Here is a 17,786-nt window from a genome sequence, read left to right on the forward strand (position 1 = left end):
TCATCCTAACAGATGAGCAAGGCGTGCATTGCCTGCCTGTAGCTTGGGTGAAAGAGTTAAAGAAAGCACAGGCATATCAGAGCTTCACTAAGGACATTGAAGATGGTGTTCAGAGTGTAGAAGATAGTACAAGGGTAAGAAGGAAAGCAAATAACAGGTCACAACTAGTTAGGTCAGTCTTTTGCAAGAACATCACAGAAACAGCTGTGGACCAAAAATAAGGGCAATGTTATCCTATGAAACTACAATTGCAGGAGGATTCTCTATATAAGTAATTGCACATAGCAATTGGTGAGGTTAGAGTGATACAATTTGCCAGCAGCTAGGGTGTAAGGCGCAGACTGGAGAACGTACATATCTCCAGTCAGCTAAGTCCTTTTACATCTTATGTGGATCAACAACACAGCACTGTGGGTAGACTGTGCAGGAGTGGTTTCTTCTACTGCAAAGGGTAGGAAACATACATGCTAACAATAACCACTTCACAGTTTAGGCATTGCAATGGAAGAACTCATAAGGTGGATAGCATGACTACTGGTGAACCAAAACAAGGGCTTTTGTAAAATGTCTAAGCAATAAAGGGACTGACACATAGCCCCTCTCTGCATACTCTTTTTTTGGTGTTACTTTTTTGTGGTTACAGCATAAGCTATGGAAACAGCTAAAGATGTCTTTGAACAAACAAAAAAAGTCAATTTATAATATTTGCTTGGTGTTTCTCAAATAAAAAAAAAAAGATATGTTTTGGGCTGTGTGATCGTGATTTGGCACATACATTTTGTTTTTGATAAATAAACCCACCATATTTTAGATTATGATTTTAAACATTAGACTATGAACTCACACTTAAATGAAAGTGCAAATAATAATTCAAATTTTTTCTTTGTACACTGACCTCCTGTTCTAGGATCCTGTGAGAAAGTGCCGATTTTTGCGTGGGCAGTCCTAATTTTTTGCAGACTGATGCTGCTGGTTTATTAACCCCACACACGGGGGTGCTCTGTCACCTATAACATGGTACTATCAATATGGGGGTGTTAATTAACACAGGAAAAATCCCTAAAACCCTCAATGTTGGGACCCAAGGGTCTGAAGTCAATAGTGTCAATTCCTATGCACACGCTTCCGTTTCGAATGAAAGTTCATCAACTGTAGCTAAGTAGATGGAGGCAACTATTATCTCTTGATATATTTTCTTTGTCTTTATTCAAGAAAACAACACAAAGTCCAGTCAACATGTGTTTCGTCGTTAGGGTGTTAACCCTCGAATTCTTCAGGGCTGTACAAATCCAACAAGGAATTCAAAACCTTAGTACCAGTGATAATTCCGACCCTGCTGGTCATTAAATATTCCAATGTAACAAATCCATTTATTTCTGTATTGTGAATCTTCAAAGTGTTAGTAGCCAAATGATGTTTCTGATAGCGATTCAGTTTTTAGCCGATGTGTATGAAGGAAATAATTAACATGAAGGTCGATGTGAGCCACAGGAAATATGTCAAGACTTCCGCGTTTACAAGACAATTCCGTGAATGGAGCAACGGTGGCCCCTCTTTCTCAACTTAACCAGGGGCTGCTGTTTCCTTCAACTAATTATATGGACTTGGACAAAAAAAACTTCAACCTTTACAAAAACCCTTCAGCCAGCGCAGAAGCCAGACACATCACCCCTCTTGCCGAATTTCCTATAACATAGTACAATTGGCTAGTCCCCAATTGGGATATTTAACTTTCTAGTAAGACCATAGTGAATGCTTTAAGAAATACACCACTGACATGTCACATGTGGACTGCAGCATCTATAGGACCATTCACTAGGCTGCCAAGAAAAACATGGCTTCAGGCCTACATGTGTAGCCTAAGTCCTGCAATCTTTAAAGGTGCATGTAGAAAGTTCAATATCAACCTACTGACAGCAGGGAAACCCTACTATCAAATATTAAGTATCTTAAGTAAGTCACCCCATAAGTAAGTAGCCCATAAGCAGGGGTACCTGGTATGTAAAGGTGGCACATCTAAAAATTGAATGCTTGCATGTTCCTACTGGGACTGACCCCCAAAAACTATTTTCGCTGTTATGAATGTGGCTGATTCTATAGAGAAAACACTAAAGTACAGTTGATACAGCACATAGATTTGGTTTAAAATAGGAACAGAAATCGGTCAACCCCTATTTTGAATATTTATTTAAAATCTTATACTCTCCCCAAACACCAATCCATTTTTTAGAAACCCACGTTGTGATAGAAACGCTAGAGAGTAACTAAATATATAGCCAAAATATCACAACAGAGGTAGGGGTAATAAAAGTATTTGATCCCACTCGTGAAATCTACCTACCATCTGCAACTGTGTCTTCCATGTCAGTGTCTGTTGAGATTTCTGGATGTTTAGCACTCTCCTGCAGCTCTGACTCCATAGGAGTGATACTCGTTATTTGCTCTTCTGACAAAAGCCTTACTTTCTCAGGTTCTTTAACAAGAAGTGAAGATGTGTTTACCTTTAGTGACAAATAAACGAAAACAAACAGAAAATGAACACAAAGCATGGTGTAAAAAAAAAATCATGTTTACAACCATCAAACTTAAAGTACTTGTATTGTCCGCTTATTTTCAAAGACCTAGATACAACATTTTGGTGGAAAGGAATGTAAATCTTCTAAATGTATGTTCAACTTTATTCTCTCCATTTGGGAAAACGTAAGAAACTAGAAATACCTTAAATGTCCACGAGTTCTGTTGCCAATTAACAGTAATTTCTGAATGGTATTTGCCCACCATTAGACAACTAACTAAAGTTCTAAAAAAAGCAATAAGTTGACACTAAATTTATTTCACCACTAGTTTGGGACACAACACTGTTTCCTAACGTCACTAATCATAACCTTTGGGTTCATAATAAAATACCAATCAGTCACCCTGTTTTAAACCCTTGTACGGATTAGATCCTTGTTTCATTCCACCTTCCTGATTAAGTACATGGCACTGAAATAAATCTCAAGGAATGATGAAATGGGTGCAAGAAAAAGAAACAAGATTTTGCAGAGTAGCGTTACTATCACTTTGACCAGTCCTTACATAAGAATTTTCACATTACTGTCTGGTCATTATATGTATCAAAGTCGAGGACGCACCGTTGCAGATGCCCTGAAACTAGATATTCCTAATGAAAGAAGTGAGTTCGGTAGACTGGGCTTTAACAATTTTAGGTAAACTATCTCTTCAGCAATTAAATAACTCACCTATATCAATTAACTTTAAATGGAAAGAAAGGTTTCTTTAGAAATACCAAATTCATACAGACAAACCTCAACAAAGACAATCCTGGACTTCATGAAAAGCGTAGGTACTCATTAGCATGAGTCTACCCCCAAAAACATGATTATAAGATATGTGGGAAACCATATTTTAAATTTGCTTTCTAAATTTAGATTTGCCATGGAAAAACCTGGCAACATGTGCATGGGAAAATGGCTACAGAATGAATACACACCATGTATTCATTGCTATGGTAGTGTTACAATCCCCTCAAGGATGACTGAACTCAGTTTATTGGTTAGTCTGAGGCCTTGCATTTAGCGGCTATTCCATTACAAATGCTGTTAGCCCATACCACTTACACTCAAGTTAAGAGTGCACAATTTTTGTTAAAATCTGCCATGGGTGAAGCCTCAGTAAAAAAATACCTCATGGCTAGATTTGTGAAAAAAAGTAGTAAACCTGCAACTGTATTCCACACACGTGAACGGGTGCGGATTCACTAGTTGAACATTCTCGAACATTTCCAGTAGTATGCCTTGAGATGCGCCAGGTACATGTTTCCAGGCCTACTGCTGGGAATATCATGTGACACATTAACGGGGGCTCTCATTTCCCTCTTTGCTGGAGAGAAATTGTAACAAATTCCAGGGCGGGAACAGGTCAGATTGAAGTTGATATAAATCAACTAACTCGCACGTTCGTAGTCATTCCATGGTCTACCCACTCCTAATTCTTTCTATGGAGTTGACTAGTGCATATCTCTAGATAGTTGTGATGGTTTAATATATAGTACTGATATTATACTCTTAAAAACATGCAACAAGCATCACTTGGGAAAGGCAGGTGTCACTCAACTCTTGTGTAAAGAAAAGGTAGAGAAAGCTCAAATCTAACAAGCAGTTACAGAAGACATAGAACACCGATTCTTCAGAGAGCAGATTTGGACTTAAAAGAGGACTAGTTAATTTCACAGAAGGTATTGTGCACAACCGAAGGACATCATGCTGAAAACAGAGAAAGTTAAGAGAAATGCAACACAAGTAATTAGCATAAAGAAACCTTCTGAGTGGTAAAAATATTTGGTCCTCAAAAACTGAGAATGAAAGAGAAGGGAAGCTTTTTATAGATGTTTAACACTGAGTAAACATTGTAGTGAAAGTAATATATCTACACCCCTTTTCAGCAGTTGGATCAGATCTCTCGCTCATAAAATGAGGAGTCTCGCAATTAATCCTGGGCGTAGTTCGCGTAGTAGCGCTACGCGAAGTGCACTTCGCACTACGCGAACTTCACGTAGCACTACGCGAACTTCACGTAGCACTACGCGAACTGCGGAGTAGCATGTTCGCACTGTGCAAGATGCATTTTCAATGATTGCACAGTGCGAACAAGCATCCGGCACTGTGCAATCATTGAAAACGGCATCTTGCACAGTGCGAGCTGTAGTTTTCTGCTGCTCGAGTAGATTTTTACTCGAGCGGCAGCTTTCTCAACGCGAACTGGTAGTTTCTCATGACGAGCGGTCGCGAGCATGCACGACCACTCGCAATGACAAACCTGACCTCCACACATTGAGAGTCTCGCCGGGATGTCATTTTGCTTGCTCGCGAACATGACGTTGAGGACCGCGAACAAGCAAAAAATGACCGCTGCACTACGCTACGCAGCGCTACGCATGTTCGCACTGTGCTACGTGCAGCTCGCGTAGTGCGAAGTTGCGCAAACTTTGCGAACTACGCGAGCGTAGCGTAGTGCTTCGCCCAGGGTTACTCGCAATCTGCTTAAGAAGAACCTAGAATGCCGACAGATGCAGAGTCAGCCTGAATGGAGGTGGCTGGGGAAGTTTCAGAACACAGCATATTTGCAGCTCTTAGAGAACCAAATGGGTCAGTGGTGATGTATATCTGCAACCTACTTGTGCCTTGAACTCAAAGTCCACAGCACAATTTAAGACATTCTTCCTGTACAAATAGGAAGGCAAATATCAGGACTGGGAAGAAGAATTGCCCAACTGAAAGGAATGAGAAGATAAAAATCTACTAGCCTAGTATGATTTTGTGCATGCAGCTCTCCTATATTCACAAGGAAACTTGTGAAAGTAAATGCTGGTGAAAAAGTGCAACGAAGATTATACTTAACCTAGAAAATATGCATAGACAAAGTAATTGAAAGGCTAGTCCTCACTGTTAACTTAATATTTTTTTTCAATAAATTTGATAGTGCATATAATAACAATGTGATAAATTAACTATTGGAACTGTTTAGGGGGATGCATACATTGAATGGCAATGGAATAAGCTGGAAATCTTCAATACTTACTTTACTTATAACAAAAGGTAGCTGTACATCTGTCAAGTACTCCACACTTCTGGTCCTTCCACTCAAAAGTTTGCCACCTGGGTGGAGACATGCACTTTAGGTGCGGAGAACAAGTTACTTAACTTTGGTAATGCCTTATCTGATGTCATTAGCTGAAACCGTTGTTCCGCAACATGGACATAAGTTATAACACAATGCAACACAACTATTGCAGCGTGTCTGAGTGGTGTGGATGGGCAGCTAGCAGTCAAATGTGTGAAATTTCTTAAGAGTAGCACTAAAGCTGCTGAATTCCCATCCTGAGGACCCCTAAAATGGGGAATTTCTATGCCCACCATCTCCTCGAAGTCGCCCCATTTATGTCAAATCAGTGAGGCTGCGATAGCTCTGGCTGCTCCAGTCGGGCCAGTCTTCGACTGTCTGCCCCTCACCTTAAAAGAATCAGACTATTAGAGTGCAGCCAAAATTGACCTGTCTCATGCCATTGCATTGCACTTTACCTTAATCAAACTATATTCTGCACTTTAGTTACCGGTTCCGCCGTAGCAATGCCCTTCAGATGTTATTGCACTTAGCACTTTACCAATTCCAATATGTATGCTGACCCTGCTTTCTCTACAGGTTCCTTCAGCATATAAGACCCTTGCTGGCCAAAGAAGATTCCTTTGGGGCACTGAAGCCTAACAATCTTGCGTTGCACAAGATGGTCGCTCCTTGCATTTTATTTACTGGTTATTCCAATTCTAGAACAATTACCCTGGAGAACAATATTGAACTTGTCTGGGCCGCTGAAGATCATGACAATTGCTTTGCACAATGTACCTATTAACCTCTCATATCTGCCTGGCCTGGTGTTGGCTTTCCCACTTTTGCTCTTCACAAGATCCTAATAAAGTACAGGCTACACTAAGCCCTTGCCAATCCTGGACTTGAAGTGTCCTTAAACCATCTAGTAGTATTACTTTGCATCTGGTACTTTATCTGACCACGGCTCTAATAGGGTTCAATGTGCTTTTCAGTATGATAGACCCTGGTCGATCATGGCTCTATAGGGTATACTGCTCTTTTAGTACAACAGACCCCGGCTGTCCAAATGAGACTAAGCCTGAGACTGGAAAGATAAATAAACGTGTGCTTGGTCTGCAGTCTGCTGCTTTCTCCACACTTTCTAGCTTTATTATACTGGTTGACAACCTAGGAATTGGCCAGGTTTGTACTGCCAAATAAGTCTGTTCTGCCTAATGCGCCAATTGGCCCCTCAGGATTGCCTGGGCCCGGCTATGTAGGGAGTGCTCACCAGCATAGCCGACAGGGATGATGTCAAGAGCCACTTTGGTTCAGTCAATCTGATTTTATAGGGCACTCCTTGCATTGACCAGCGTTATGAGGTGATAATGCCACAGGAAATGTCTTCAGCATGGGTGCAAAAGGGCTTATGAATATGCAGCTACTGGAGAACTTTCCCATTTGTAGCCGCTAACTAACATCAGGGCTTCTGTTCCCAAATGCCAGAGGGGGCTACCATTAGCTTCTAGCCCTAAAAGATTACTAGACCCCTCTCGCCATTGGAACAGCCCTTTGATAAAAGGCCAATTTTCCTTTCTATTTTATATTAGATTTGGACGTTAAAGGCTTATGAGCTGCTTAATATATAAACAGTATGCTGGATGGAACTCAATAAATCATATTATGTCCTCTCGTTTTTTGTGATGGATTCAAATAACTGTGAACAATAAAATCTATCTGTCTTATCTTATTTCGTAGAGACTCTGCCTAGCCGTAGATTCCTTACCGCAGAATATCCCCCAGGTGTCAGATTGGATCCAGAAACTTTTTCTGAGAAGTCCCCTTGCGTGCTAGTAGGTGGCATAGTCTGCGTCGCCAATGCAGAAGTGACATGCACGGTGCCTACCCCAGCACCCTGACCTCAGTTTTGTGACTATTTTCCACACCATAAGCACAGAGCCATACTGAGGTTTTGAACCAGCGAGGAATCTGCAGGTAGAGTCTCTACCAGACAAGGCATTATCAAAGGTATTTAACTTTTTTATATGATAGAGACTTCAAGCATGTGGAGTAGTGTGGCTGTGAGAAGTTGGCCTGATGTGCAGTGCTCACTATTCTAGTGATCACTATATATCAGTCCAAACAACCCTTATTGATGATTGGTTGTAAGTCAACCTTATAGACCAGCTATCCTAGTAGCATGGATACGAGCAGTCTAAGGCTAAGACTCTAGAGGGCGTGTTAAGCCAGCTGTTTTACCATCACATTACCCCTTGAACACCCAGTGAAAGGACACCACACAAGTGTTATGAAAATAAACAATGTATTTATTAGAATCACAACAACCCTGTACTCTTTATGAGGATAGGGTGCTAGGCACACAACAAAACTCTTACGAAAATACTTAAGTTAGCACGGTATACACAAATGCCCGAGGGGCACGAAAAACCATATACTCTGAAAGTGGAATGCGAAATTACTAGCAGGTAAGTACAGTACTAATAGACTTTGGAATCGCTAGGACTTGACTAGGGAATCGTTAGATTACTTCTAGGAAGCCTAGGGGACTCGGGTGCAGAGTGTGCACTCTCACGCGGGATGCGGGACAAAGTCTATGGAAGCTAGTAAAGTTAAAGTTAGTGTTTACGGGCGAACCCGACCTGGTAGGAAGAAAACGACAGTGGATCCTGACCCTTGGATAGTGAGGCTATGCTGGGGCACCGAAATGCCGAAGTTACCTAGCCCAGGGGCTGCAGCTGCATAGGTCTCAAAAGACGTCGGGAATCCTCGTTGCCGGACCAGGAGCCTGGAAGAAAGATGCTGGCAGGCGACCAGTGAAGATAGTTCGAGTTGATCCACGCCTGGATCTGGAAGATGGATGACACCTGAAAGCAGAGGGGACCAAGTTCGTGACTACTAGCCAGTAGTCAGTGGGCACCAGGAGGGCACCGGATGGTAGTCACCTCGACTAGGTGAGTGGGCGACGCTGGCTCTGCAGATCTCACGGACCAGGAGGCGTTGTCGGCGACCAGGATGGAGAGGCGAGCTGTCCCACGATGGATGAAGCTGTCGGCGTCGAAGTTACCCAGGATTGGGCAACAAGCCTTGGCTAATTCAAGCCCACGCGGTGGACTCAAAATGGAGTCTTGAGTGGACCAGGAGGGTCCGGGGTGCTCCTCTTCGGGAAGGGAGCAAGGGCCAGTCTGGAGCAACCAGACCAGCAGCAGTGATGTCGTCGGGCGTCGTTCAGAAGGCCACAAGCCAGCGGGCTAGTAGCCAAACAACGCGGTGAGCAGCAAAAAGCAGAAGGGCCCCACGCAGATCGTGGAGATGCTGGGAGGCTGCACTTCGGTGCTGGAGCTGCTCAGGGTCGGGGCTTCTCGGACCCCAAAGCACTCACCAGGAAATTACTCGGCGGGCTTGCTGTGCAGAAGTAGTGCAGTCTTGCAGATGGCCGGTCCCTCGAGGTCTCGTCGCACCCACGATTCTCAGCTGGGCTGTAGAGGTGGGTAGAGGTCAGAGGTGCCAGGGAAGCCGGTTCTCGTCGAGCTGGGCAGTCGGATTCCGGAGGAAGGACTTGCAGCAGACCGCAGTGTTCTTGCGATGGTGCCTGCGGATGCAGGGTGACTACTCCTTAGCCACAAGGGAGAAATCTTAGGAAGAAGTCTTGAGTTCCTTTCGTAGAAAGTAGTTTCAGGATTCAAAGATGATCTAATTTGGAAGGGGGCCTGCTCCTACCTTTATCTGGGAAAAGGGGGCTGGCACGCGACTAAGTCCTGCCCTAGGGGGGGGACCAGGAGGGGGGTGGTTACACCCACTTCCTTGGCGGGCTTTTCCCCAGCACAGGGTCTGGAGTGTCCCTGGAACTGGTTCAAGCCAGCCTATGCACAGTGAGCACCGGGGTGCCACGTGCAGTCACCTTCCTCTGAAGCCCTGCCTACCTACAATACACAAAATCCTGTCTGGGACGGTGCTGGCACCGCCCCTGGCAGGAAACCCTTTGTCCTTATCTCCTGCTCTGGGAGGACTCCCAGCAGCAGGAGGGCAGACTTGTGTCTCGGTGGCAGCATCCATTTTGTGGATGCTAAGGCTCTGTCTGACTTTAACCGGGGTTAGGGGTTACATACATGTCGTGTCCCTCTAGAAGGGTGGAATGCTAACCCCGTCGCCAGAATTGGCGAGGGGTTAGTATTCCAATTCGTATGACACCTTACTCGACATGTTTTGATAAAGCGATACCAGAGTTGGCATATAACCGCGAGGATTATAATGCACTTAAGAGTATATGGTATGCGATATCATGGAAATGGCTAAGGGATGGATCCCGAAAGCCGCAGACAGGCTCAGCTCATGCCAGAGCACCATCTCACACGATTCCAAGCACTCTGCCTTCAGGATTGTTAAGGCCTGCCATAGGGGTGACTGATAGGAGATCTGTGTGTCTATTTTAGGGTTAGATATAGGTATACTATATCTAAAGCAAAGGGTGAGTACACCACCTTGCCCCAGCTGTCGTGCAGCCAGTTGTGTCAGTTTAGTTAGTCAGCCCAGGGGTGGCATAATACATGCTTCAGCCCCTGGGAGACTTCTGGGTACACCTCAGCCCTGTGTACAGGGACTTGGAGAGGGCCCAGTGCCAATTCAGTACCTGAGTACAATTTGGATAGAGAGAACAGCTAGGCTGTGGGTCTGATTAGCAGGCCCACAACCAGGGAAAGTCGTAAACCAGTGCAGCAAAAAGCAAAAATCTGGGTGATCATAGGATTGCAGACCCTACTCTCCTACATGACCCCCCCCCAAACTTTGGGACAATAAACTAACCTTGACCAGGTGAGTCTTCTTGCTTTAAGTGGAAATACCTGGAGAGCCCATCAGCATTGCTGTGATCAGTACCAGGTCTATGCTCCAATGTAAAATCCATCCCCTGTAGGGAAATGGACCACCTAAGCAGTTTGGGGTTTTCACCCTTCATCTGATTTAGCCACAAGAGGGGCTTATGGTCTGTCTGAATGGTGAAGTGAGTGCCAAACAAGTAGGCCCTCAGCTTCTTCAGGGCCCAGACCACAGCAAAGGCCTCCCTCTCAATAGCTGACCAATTTTTCTCTCTGGGTGTCAACCTCCTACTAATGAAAGCAATAGGCTGATCATTACCATCAAAATTCAGTTGAGACAGAACAGCCCCCACACCCAACTCAGAAGCATCTGTTTGGACAATGAATGGCTTGGAGTAATCTGGACTCTTTAGGATAGGTGCTGTGCACATGGCCTGCTTTAGGTCATTGAATGCTTTCTGACAGCTTGCTGTCCACTGAACTTTCTTTGGCATCTTTTTGCTTGTCAGGTCATTAAGAGGGGTCACTATGGACCCATAATTTCTGACAAACTTCCTATAGTACCCAGTCAGGCCCAAGAAAGCTCGAACCTGAGTCTGGGTGATTGGAGGAGTCCAGTCCTTGATGGCCTGTATCTTACTCTCCACTGGCTGAACCTGGCCTCCACCTACAAGGTTGCCCAGGTATACAACCTGTGTCTGCCCTATCTGGCACTTTGTGGCTTTGATAGTGAGGCCTGCCTTTTGCAGAGCCTCTAACACTTTCCTCCGGTGGACCAGGTGATCCTCCCAGGTGGAGCTAAAGACCGCAATATCGTCTAGATATGCTGCACAGAAGTCATCCAGCCCAGTGAGGACTTGATTCACCAACCTTTGGAAGGTGGCAGGTGCATTTTTCAGTCCAAAGGGCATTACCACAAACTGATAATGCTCTCCAGGGGTAGAAAATGCTGTCTTGGGTTTGGCCTCCTCAGCTAACCTGATTTGCCAATACCCAGCTGTCAAATCAAATGTACTTAAGAAGTTGGCAGAAGCCAATTTATCTATAAGTTCATCTGCTCTTGGTATTGGGTGGGCATCAGTCTTAGTGACTGCATTGAGGCCTCTGTAGTCTACGCAAAACCTCATCTCTTTCTTACCACCCTGGGTGTGAGGCTTTGGCACTAGAACTACTGGGCTAGCCCAAGGGCTATCTGAGGGCTCAATGACTCCCAGCTCCAACATTTTCTGCACTTCAGTTTTGATGCAGTCTCTAACATGATCAGGCTGTCTGTAGATTTTACTCTTAACAGGCAGACTGTCTCCAGTGTCAACATCATGGGTACACCAATCAGTTTGGCTGGGTGTCAGAGAGAACATATGTCTGAAGGATTGCAGGACTTGCCTGCAATCCTGTTGCTGATGTTCAGCGAGGCTGCCACAAAAGACAACACCATCAACTGATCCATCATCAGGATTCTGAGTGAGCAGGTCTGGGAGAGGGTCACTCTCTTCCTCCAGTCCCTCATCTGTGGCCATGAGCAAGCTCATGTCCTTCCTGTCAACATATGCCTTGAGCCTGTTAACATGGAGCACTCTGAGAGGGCTCCTGGGAGTTCCAAGGTCCACCAAGTAGGTAACCTCTCCCTTTTGCTCAATGATGGTGTGGGGCCCAGACCATTTGTCTTTCAGAGCTGCTGGGGCCACTGGCTCCAGCACCCACACCTTCTGTCCTGGCTGGTACACAGTCAGAACAGCCTTTTGGTCATGCCAAGCTTTTTGAAGTTCTTGGCTGGCCTCCAGGTTTTTAGATGCCTTCTCCATATACTCAGCCATCCTGGAGCGGAGACCAAGTACATAGTCCACTATGTTGGTTGCAGGCTTTTTGAGAGGTCTCTCCCATCCTTCCTTCACCAAACACAGGGGTCCTCTTACAGGATGCCCATACAGAAGCTCAAAAGGGCTGTAGCCAACCCCCTTCTGTGGGACCTCTCTGTAAGCAAACAAGAGGCAGGGGATCAGGACATCCCATCTTCTCCTAAGAGTTTCAGGTAGCCCATGAATCATCCCTTTGAGGGTCCTGTTGAATCTCTCAACAAGCCCATTGCATTGTGGGTGGTAGGGTGTGGTGAACTTGTAGTTCACACCACACTCCTTCCACATTGCAGTCAGATACCCTGACATGAAGTTTGTACCTCTGTCAGAAACAACCTCCTTAGGGAAGCCCACTCTGGAGAACACTCCAACTAGGGCCCTTGCCACTACAGGTGCTGTAGTGGTCCTAAGTGGAATAGCTTCAGGATACCTGGTGGCATGATCCACTACCACCAGTATAAACTTGTGCCCTGATGCTGTCTGGGGTTCCATTGGACCAACAATGTCAATCCCCACTCTTTCAAAGGTAACCCCCACCACAGGTAGTGGTATGAGGGGGGCCTTTGTTGTGCCACCTGACTTACCACTGGCTTGGCAAGTGACACAGGAGCGACAAAACTCCTTGGTATTCTCATTCATATGGGGCCAGTGAAAGTGTGAGACAAGCCTGTCCCAAGTCTTTGTCTGACCTAAATGACCTGCAAGGGGAATCTCATGGGCCAAGGTGAGAAGAAAACCTCTCAGAGACAAGGGGATGACCAGCCTCCTGGTTGCACCAGGCTTGGGGTCTCTTGACTCAGAGTACAGGAGTCCATCTTCCCAGTATACCCTGTGGGCACCTGTGGCATTCCCTGCAGCCTCAGCAGCAGCCTGCTGTCTGAGGGGTTCAAGGGAAGGGCAGTCTAACTGTGCCTTCCCCAGGTCTGCTCTGGAGGGTCCCCCTGAGCCCAGAAACTCAACTTGATCAAGTTCAAGCTCTTTAGGCTCAGTTTCCCTCAGTTCTCTCAGATCAGCCTCCTCAGAGACTTGATCCTCAACCTGGGGCAAGGGGGAAGGCAAAGCCTTACCCTTACTGCTCTTCTTCTTGGAAGGTGTCTGGTCCATAATTTCAGGATCCAGCACCTGTTCAGTGGGGCATTTTCTGGCCTGTGACCTAGTCACAGCAAGCACATGTGCTGGCAAGCCTAACATTTCCATGTGAGTCCTCTGCTCCACTTCTGACCATTGTGATGACTCCAAATCATTGCCCAACAAACAATCAACTGGGAGGTCTGAACTGACTACAACTTTCTTTTGTCCCTTCACTCCACCCCAGGAGAAAGCCACAATTGCCACACTATGACTAGTAGTGACATTGCTGGCATTGGTCACCAGGAAATCAGTACCTGGCATGATCTGTCCAGGGTCCACAAAGTTAGGTGTCACCATGGTGACACTGGCACAAGTGTCCCTATAGGCCTGAGCCATTTTGCCATTAATCAAAGGCGTCTGCCTGTATTTGCCCAAAGTATTGGGACTTATCTCAGGGGATATATCCATATCCCCTGTACAGACAAGGACAGCCTGAGTGAGTGTGCCAACTAAGTTGTCAGACCCCTCAGTTCCCAAGGTTAACCCAACTAATGCCTTGGGAGGTACACTACCACTACTGACTGTACTAGGGGGTGCAGTTGCCTTAGGGGCTGTAGTGGCAGGAGTTTGTCCTCCTCTTTTGGTGCACTCACTAAACCAGTGAGATTTACTTTTGCAGTACTGGCACCACCTTTTTGACTGGCCTTCTTGAGTCTTCTTCTTCTGGGAAGCCTGACCCCCACCCTCTTTGGTTTGTTGGGGACCTGGTGAAGACTTCTGGTCATTTTGTTCACTCTTTGCATTACCCTTCTGGTCTGCTTTCTTCTGACCACCCTGGTTCTGGTTCTGGTTCTGCTTGATCCTTGTCCTGACCCATTTGTCTGCCTTCTTTCCCAATTCTTGGGGAGAGGTCAGATCTGAGTCAACAAGGTGCTGGTGCAACAACTGGTTCTGACAATTGTTTAAAATTTGTTCTCTCATCATAAGATTATACAATCCTGTGTAATCTGTAACCTTGCTACCCAGCAACCAGCCCTCCAAAGCCTTAGTGGCACTATCCACAAAGTCAGACCAGTCCTGAGACTGAGTTTTCTGGGTGTCTTTGAACAGCAACCTGTACTGCTCAGTGGTTAAACCAAACCCATCAATCAGTGCATTTTTCAGGACCTGGTAATCATTAGCATCCTCCACTCTTGTAGTGAGGAGCTTATCTCTACCTTTACCATCAAAGGAGAGCCACAGTATAGCTGCCCACTGACTTCGGGGAATGCACTGCACAGTGCAGGCCCTCTCCAAAGCAGCCATCCATTTCTGGATATCATCCCCTTGCTTAAAGGGGGGCACTATCTTAGTCAGGTGTTTAGTATCTAAACCCTTCTCTCTATCTCTTGGGAGATTGCTGCCACCAGTGGGAGCTAGCCCACTCATCTGCTGCTCTCTAGCAAAAGCAAGCTTTTCTTTGGCCAGGGCAAGTTCTTCCCTTTCAATCCTCAGAGCAGCCTGTCTCATTCTAGCTTCATGCTCTATTCTCTGAGGGGAAGTCACTCTCCTCTGTGGAGAGTTTCTCCTCCTCTGGGAAGAGGCATTAGAGTGCAGAGATCTATTGGAGTCCCTAGAAAGAGATCTATCTCTCCTAACTCCAAGGTTAGGCCCACTTCGGGTTAGTACTGGGGGGCCCCCAGATCCTAGCCCAAGTAAGTCTAAGTTGGCCCTGGTTAGCCTTCTGACTACCTCAAGACCTTTGTCTACCTCATCCCCAGAGAGTTCCTCTTGATCCTCCTCCTCAACTGCAGTAGCAGTGTTGGGGAGGTCTGGATCCCCAGAGGTTCCCTCTAAGGCTGGCATATTCTCATGTAACTGAGAAATCTTTCTGGCATCATATGTCTCTAAGAGACCTATCAGAAAGGGAATGGTGGGGTTAGACCCCTGCTTCAGTTTCCTGGAGGTACAGACTTGTCTCATCTCCTGAAAACTGAGAGCTGCATATCTTGAAGTGACCTGTGGAGGGTCAACACTGACCAGGGGAGTCTCAGTAGATTCTCCCTGGGTAGACATGCTTTTCTAGTGAGGTGTAAGTGGTGCACTTACCTACACTATGTGTTTGCCTACTGATCACTTGCTAGAGTTGTAGTTTAGGGTGTGCTAGGCCCTAGGAGCTACAACAGCTGGTTCAGTAGAACTCAGAGTATTCTAAGCTAAGTTATATGTACCTTTAGTACTTATGTGATCTTTCACAAGATATTCTTAGGATATGTGTGGTAAAACAACAGCAAGCTCAAATCCCAACCGCTGCTCACCAATGTGAGAAGTTGGCCTGATGTGCAGTGCTCACTATTCTAGTGATCACTATATATCAGTCCAAACAACCCTTATTGATGATTGGTTGTAAGTCAACCTTATAGACCAGCTATCCTAGTAGCATGGATACGAGCAGTCTAAGGCTAAGACTCTAGAGGGCGTGTTAAGCCAGCTGTTTTACCATCACATTACCCCTTGAACACCCAGTGAAAGGACACCACACAAGTGTTATGAAAATAAACAATGTATTTATTAGAATCACAACAACCCTGTACTCTTTATGAGGATAGGGTGCTAGGCACACCACAAAACTCTTACGAAAATACTTAAGTTAGCACGGTATACACAAATGCCCGAGGGGCACGAAAAACCATATACTCTGAAAGTGGAATGCGAAATTACTAGCAGGTAAGTACAGTACTAATAGACTTTGGAATCGCTAGGACTTGACTAGGGAATCGTTAGATTACTTCTAGGAGGCCTAGGGGACTCGGGTGCAGAGTGTGCACTCTCACGCGGGATGCGGGACAAAGTCTATGGAAGCTAGTAAAGTTAAAGTTAGTGTTTACGGGCGAACCCGACCTGGTAGGAAGAAAACGACAGTGGATCCTGACCCTTGGATAGTGAGGCTATGCTGGGGCACCGAAATGCCGAAGTTACCTAGCCCAGGGGCTGCAGCTGCATAGGTCTCAAAAGACGTCGGGAATCCTCGTTGCCGGACCAGGAGCCTGGAAGAAAGATGCTGGCAGGCGACCAGTGAAGATAGTTCGAGTTGATCCACGCCTGGATCTGGAAGATGGATGACACCTGAAAGCAGAGGGGACCAAGTTCGTGACTACTAGCCAGTAGTCAGTGGGCACCAGGAGGGCACCGGATGGTAGTCACCTCGACTAGGTGAGTGGGCGACGCTGGCTCTGCAGATCTCACGGACCAGGAGGCGTTGTCGGCGACCAGGATGGAGAGGCGAGCTGTCCCACGATGGATGAAGCTGTCGGCGTCGAAGTTACCCAGGATTGGGCAACAAGCCTTGGCTAATTCAAGCCCACGCGGTGGACTCAAAATGGCGTCTTGAGTGGACCAGGAGGGTCCGGGGTGCTCCTCTTCGGGAAGGGAGCAAGGGCCAGTCTGGAGCAACCAGACTAGCAGCAGTGATGTCGTCGGGCGTCGTTCAGAAGGCCACAAGCCAGCGGGCTAGTAGCCAAACAACGCGGTGAGCAGCAAAAAGCAGAAGGGCCCCACGCAGATCGTGGAGATGCTGGGAGGCTGCACTTCGGTGCTGGAGCTGCTCAGGGTCGGGGCTTCTCGGACCCCAAAGCACTCACCAGGAAAGTACTCGGTGGGCTTGCTGTGCAGAAGTCGTGCAGTCTTGCAGATGGCCGGTCCCTCGAGGTCTCGTCGCACCCACGATTCTCAGCTGGGCTGTAGAGGTGGGTAGAGGTCAGAGGTGCCAGGGAAGCCGGTTCTCGTCGAGCTGGGCAGTCGGATTCCAGAGGAAGGACTTGCAGCAGACCGCAGTGTTCTTGCGATGGTGCCTGCGGATGCAGGGTGACTACTCCTTAGCCACAAGGGAGAAATCTTAGGAAGAAGTCTTGAGTTCCTTTCGTAGAAAGTAGTTTCAGGATTCAAAGATGATCTAATTTGGAAGGGGGCCTGCTCCTACCTTTATCTGGGAAAAGGGGGCTGGCACGCGACTAAGTCCTGCCCTAGGGGGGACCAGGAGGGGGGTGGTTACACCCACTGCCTTGGCGGGCTTTTCCCCAGCACAGGGTCTGGAGTGTCCCTGGAACTGGTTCAAGCCAGCCTATGCACAGTGAGCACCGGGGTGCCACGTGCAGTCACCTTCCTCTGAAGCCCTGCCTACCTACAATACACAAAATCCTGTCTGGGACGGTGCTGGCACCGCCCCTGGCAGGAAACCCTTTGTCCTTATCTCCTGCTCTGGGAGGACTCCCAGCAGCAGGAGGGCAGACTTGTGTCTCGGTGGCAGCATCCATTTTGTGGATGCTAAGGCTCTGTCTGACTTTAACCGGGGTTAGGGGTTACATACATGTCGTGTCCCTCTAGAAGGGTGGAATGCTAACCCCGTCGCCAGAATTGGCGAGGGGTTAGTATTCCAATTCGTATGACACCTTACTCGACATGTTTT

General features: G+C 46.6%; 1 protein-coding gene across 3 annotated transcripts in view; it reads right to left on the reverse strand.

Moving 5' to 3' along the window:
* PHC3 (polyhomeotic homolog 3) overlaps window positions 1–17,786 on the reverse strand; it is a 627,291-nt gene that overhangs the window by 281,513 nt on the left and 327,992 nt on the right. For all 3 annotated transcript variants that reach the window (XM_078666127.1, XM_078666126.1, XM_078666128.1), the window contains one exon: window positions 2,342–2,501. In XM_078666127.1, coding sequence (XP_078522253.1) covers window positions 2,342–2,501 — 160 coding nt within the window. The remainder of the gene's footprint in view (window positions 1–2,341; window positions 2,502–17,786) is intronic.

Source organism: Lissotriton helveticus, chromosome 11, assembly GCF_964261635.1.
Source record: "Lissotriton helveticus chromosome 11, aLisHel1.1, whole genome shotgun sequence".
NCBI classification, from domain to species: domain Eukaryota; kingdom Metazoa; phylum Chordata; class Amphibia; order Caudata; family Salamandridae; genus Lissotriton; species Lissotriton helveticus.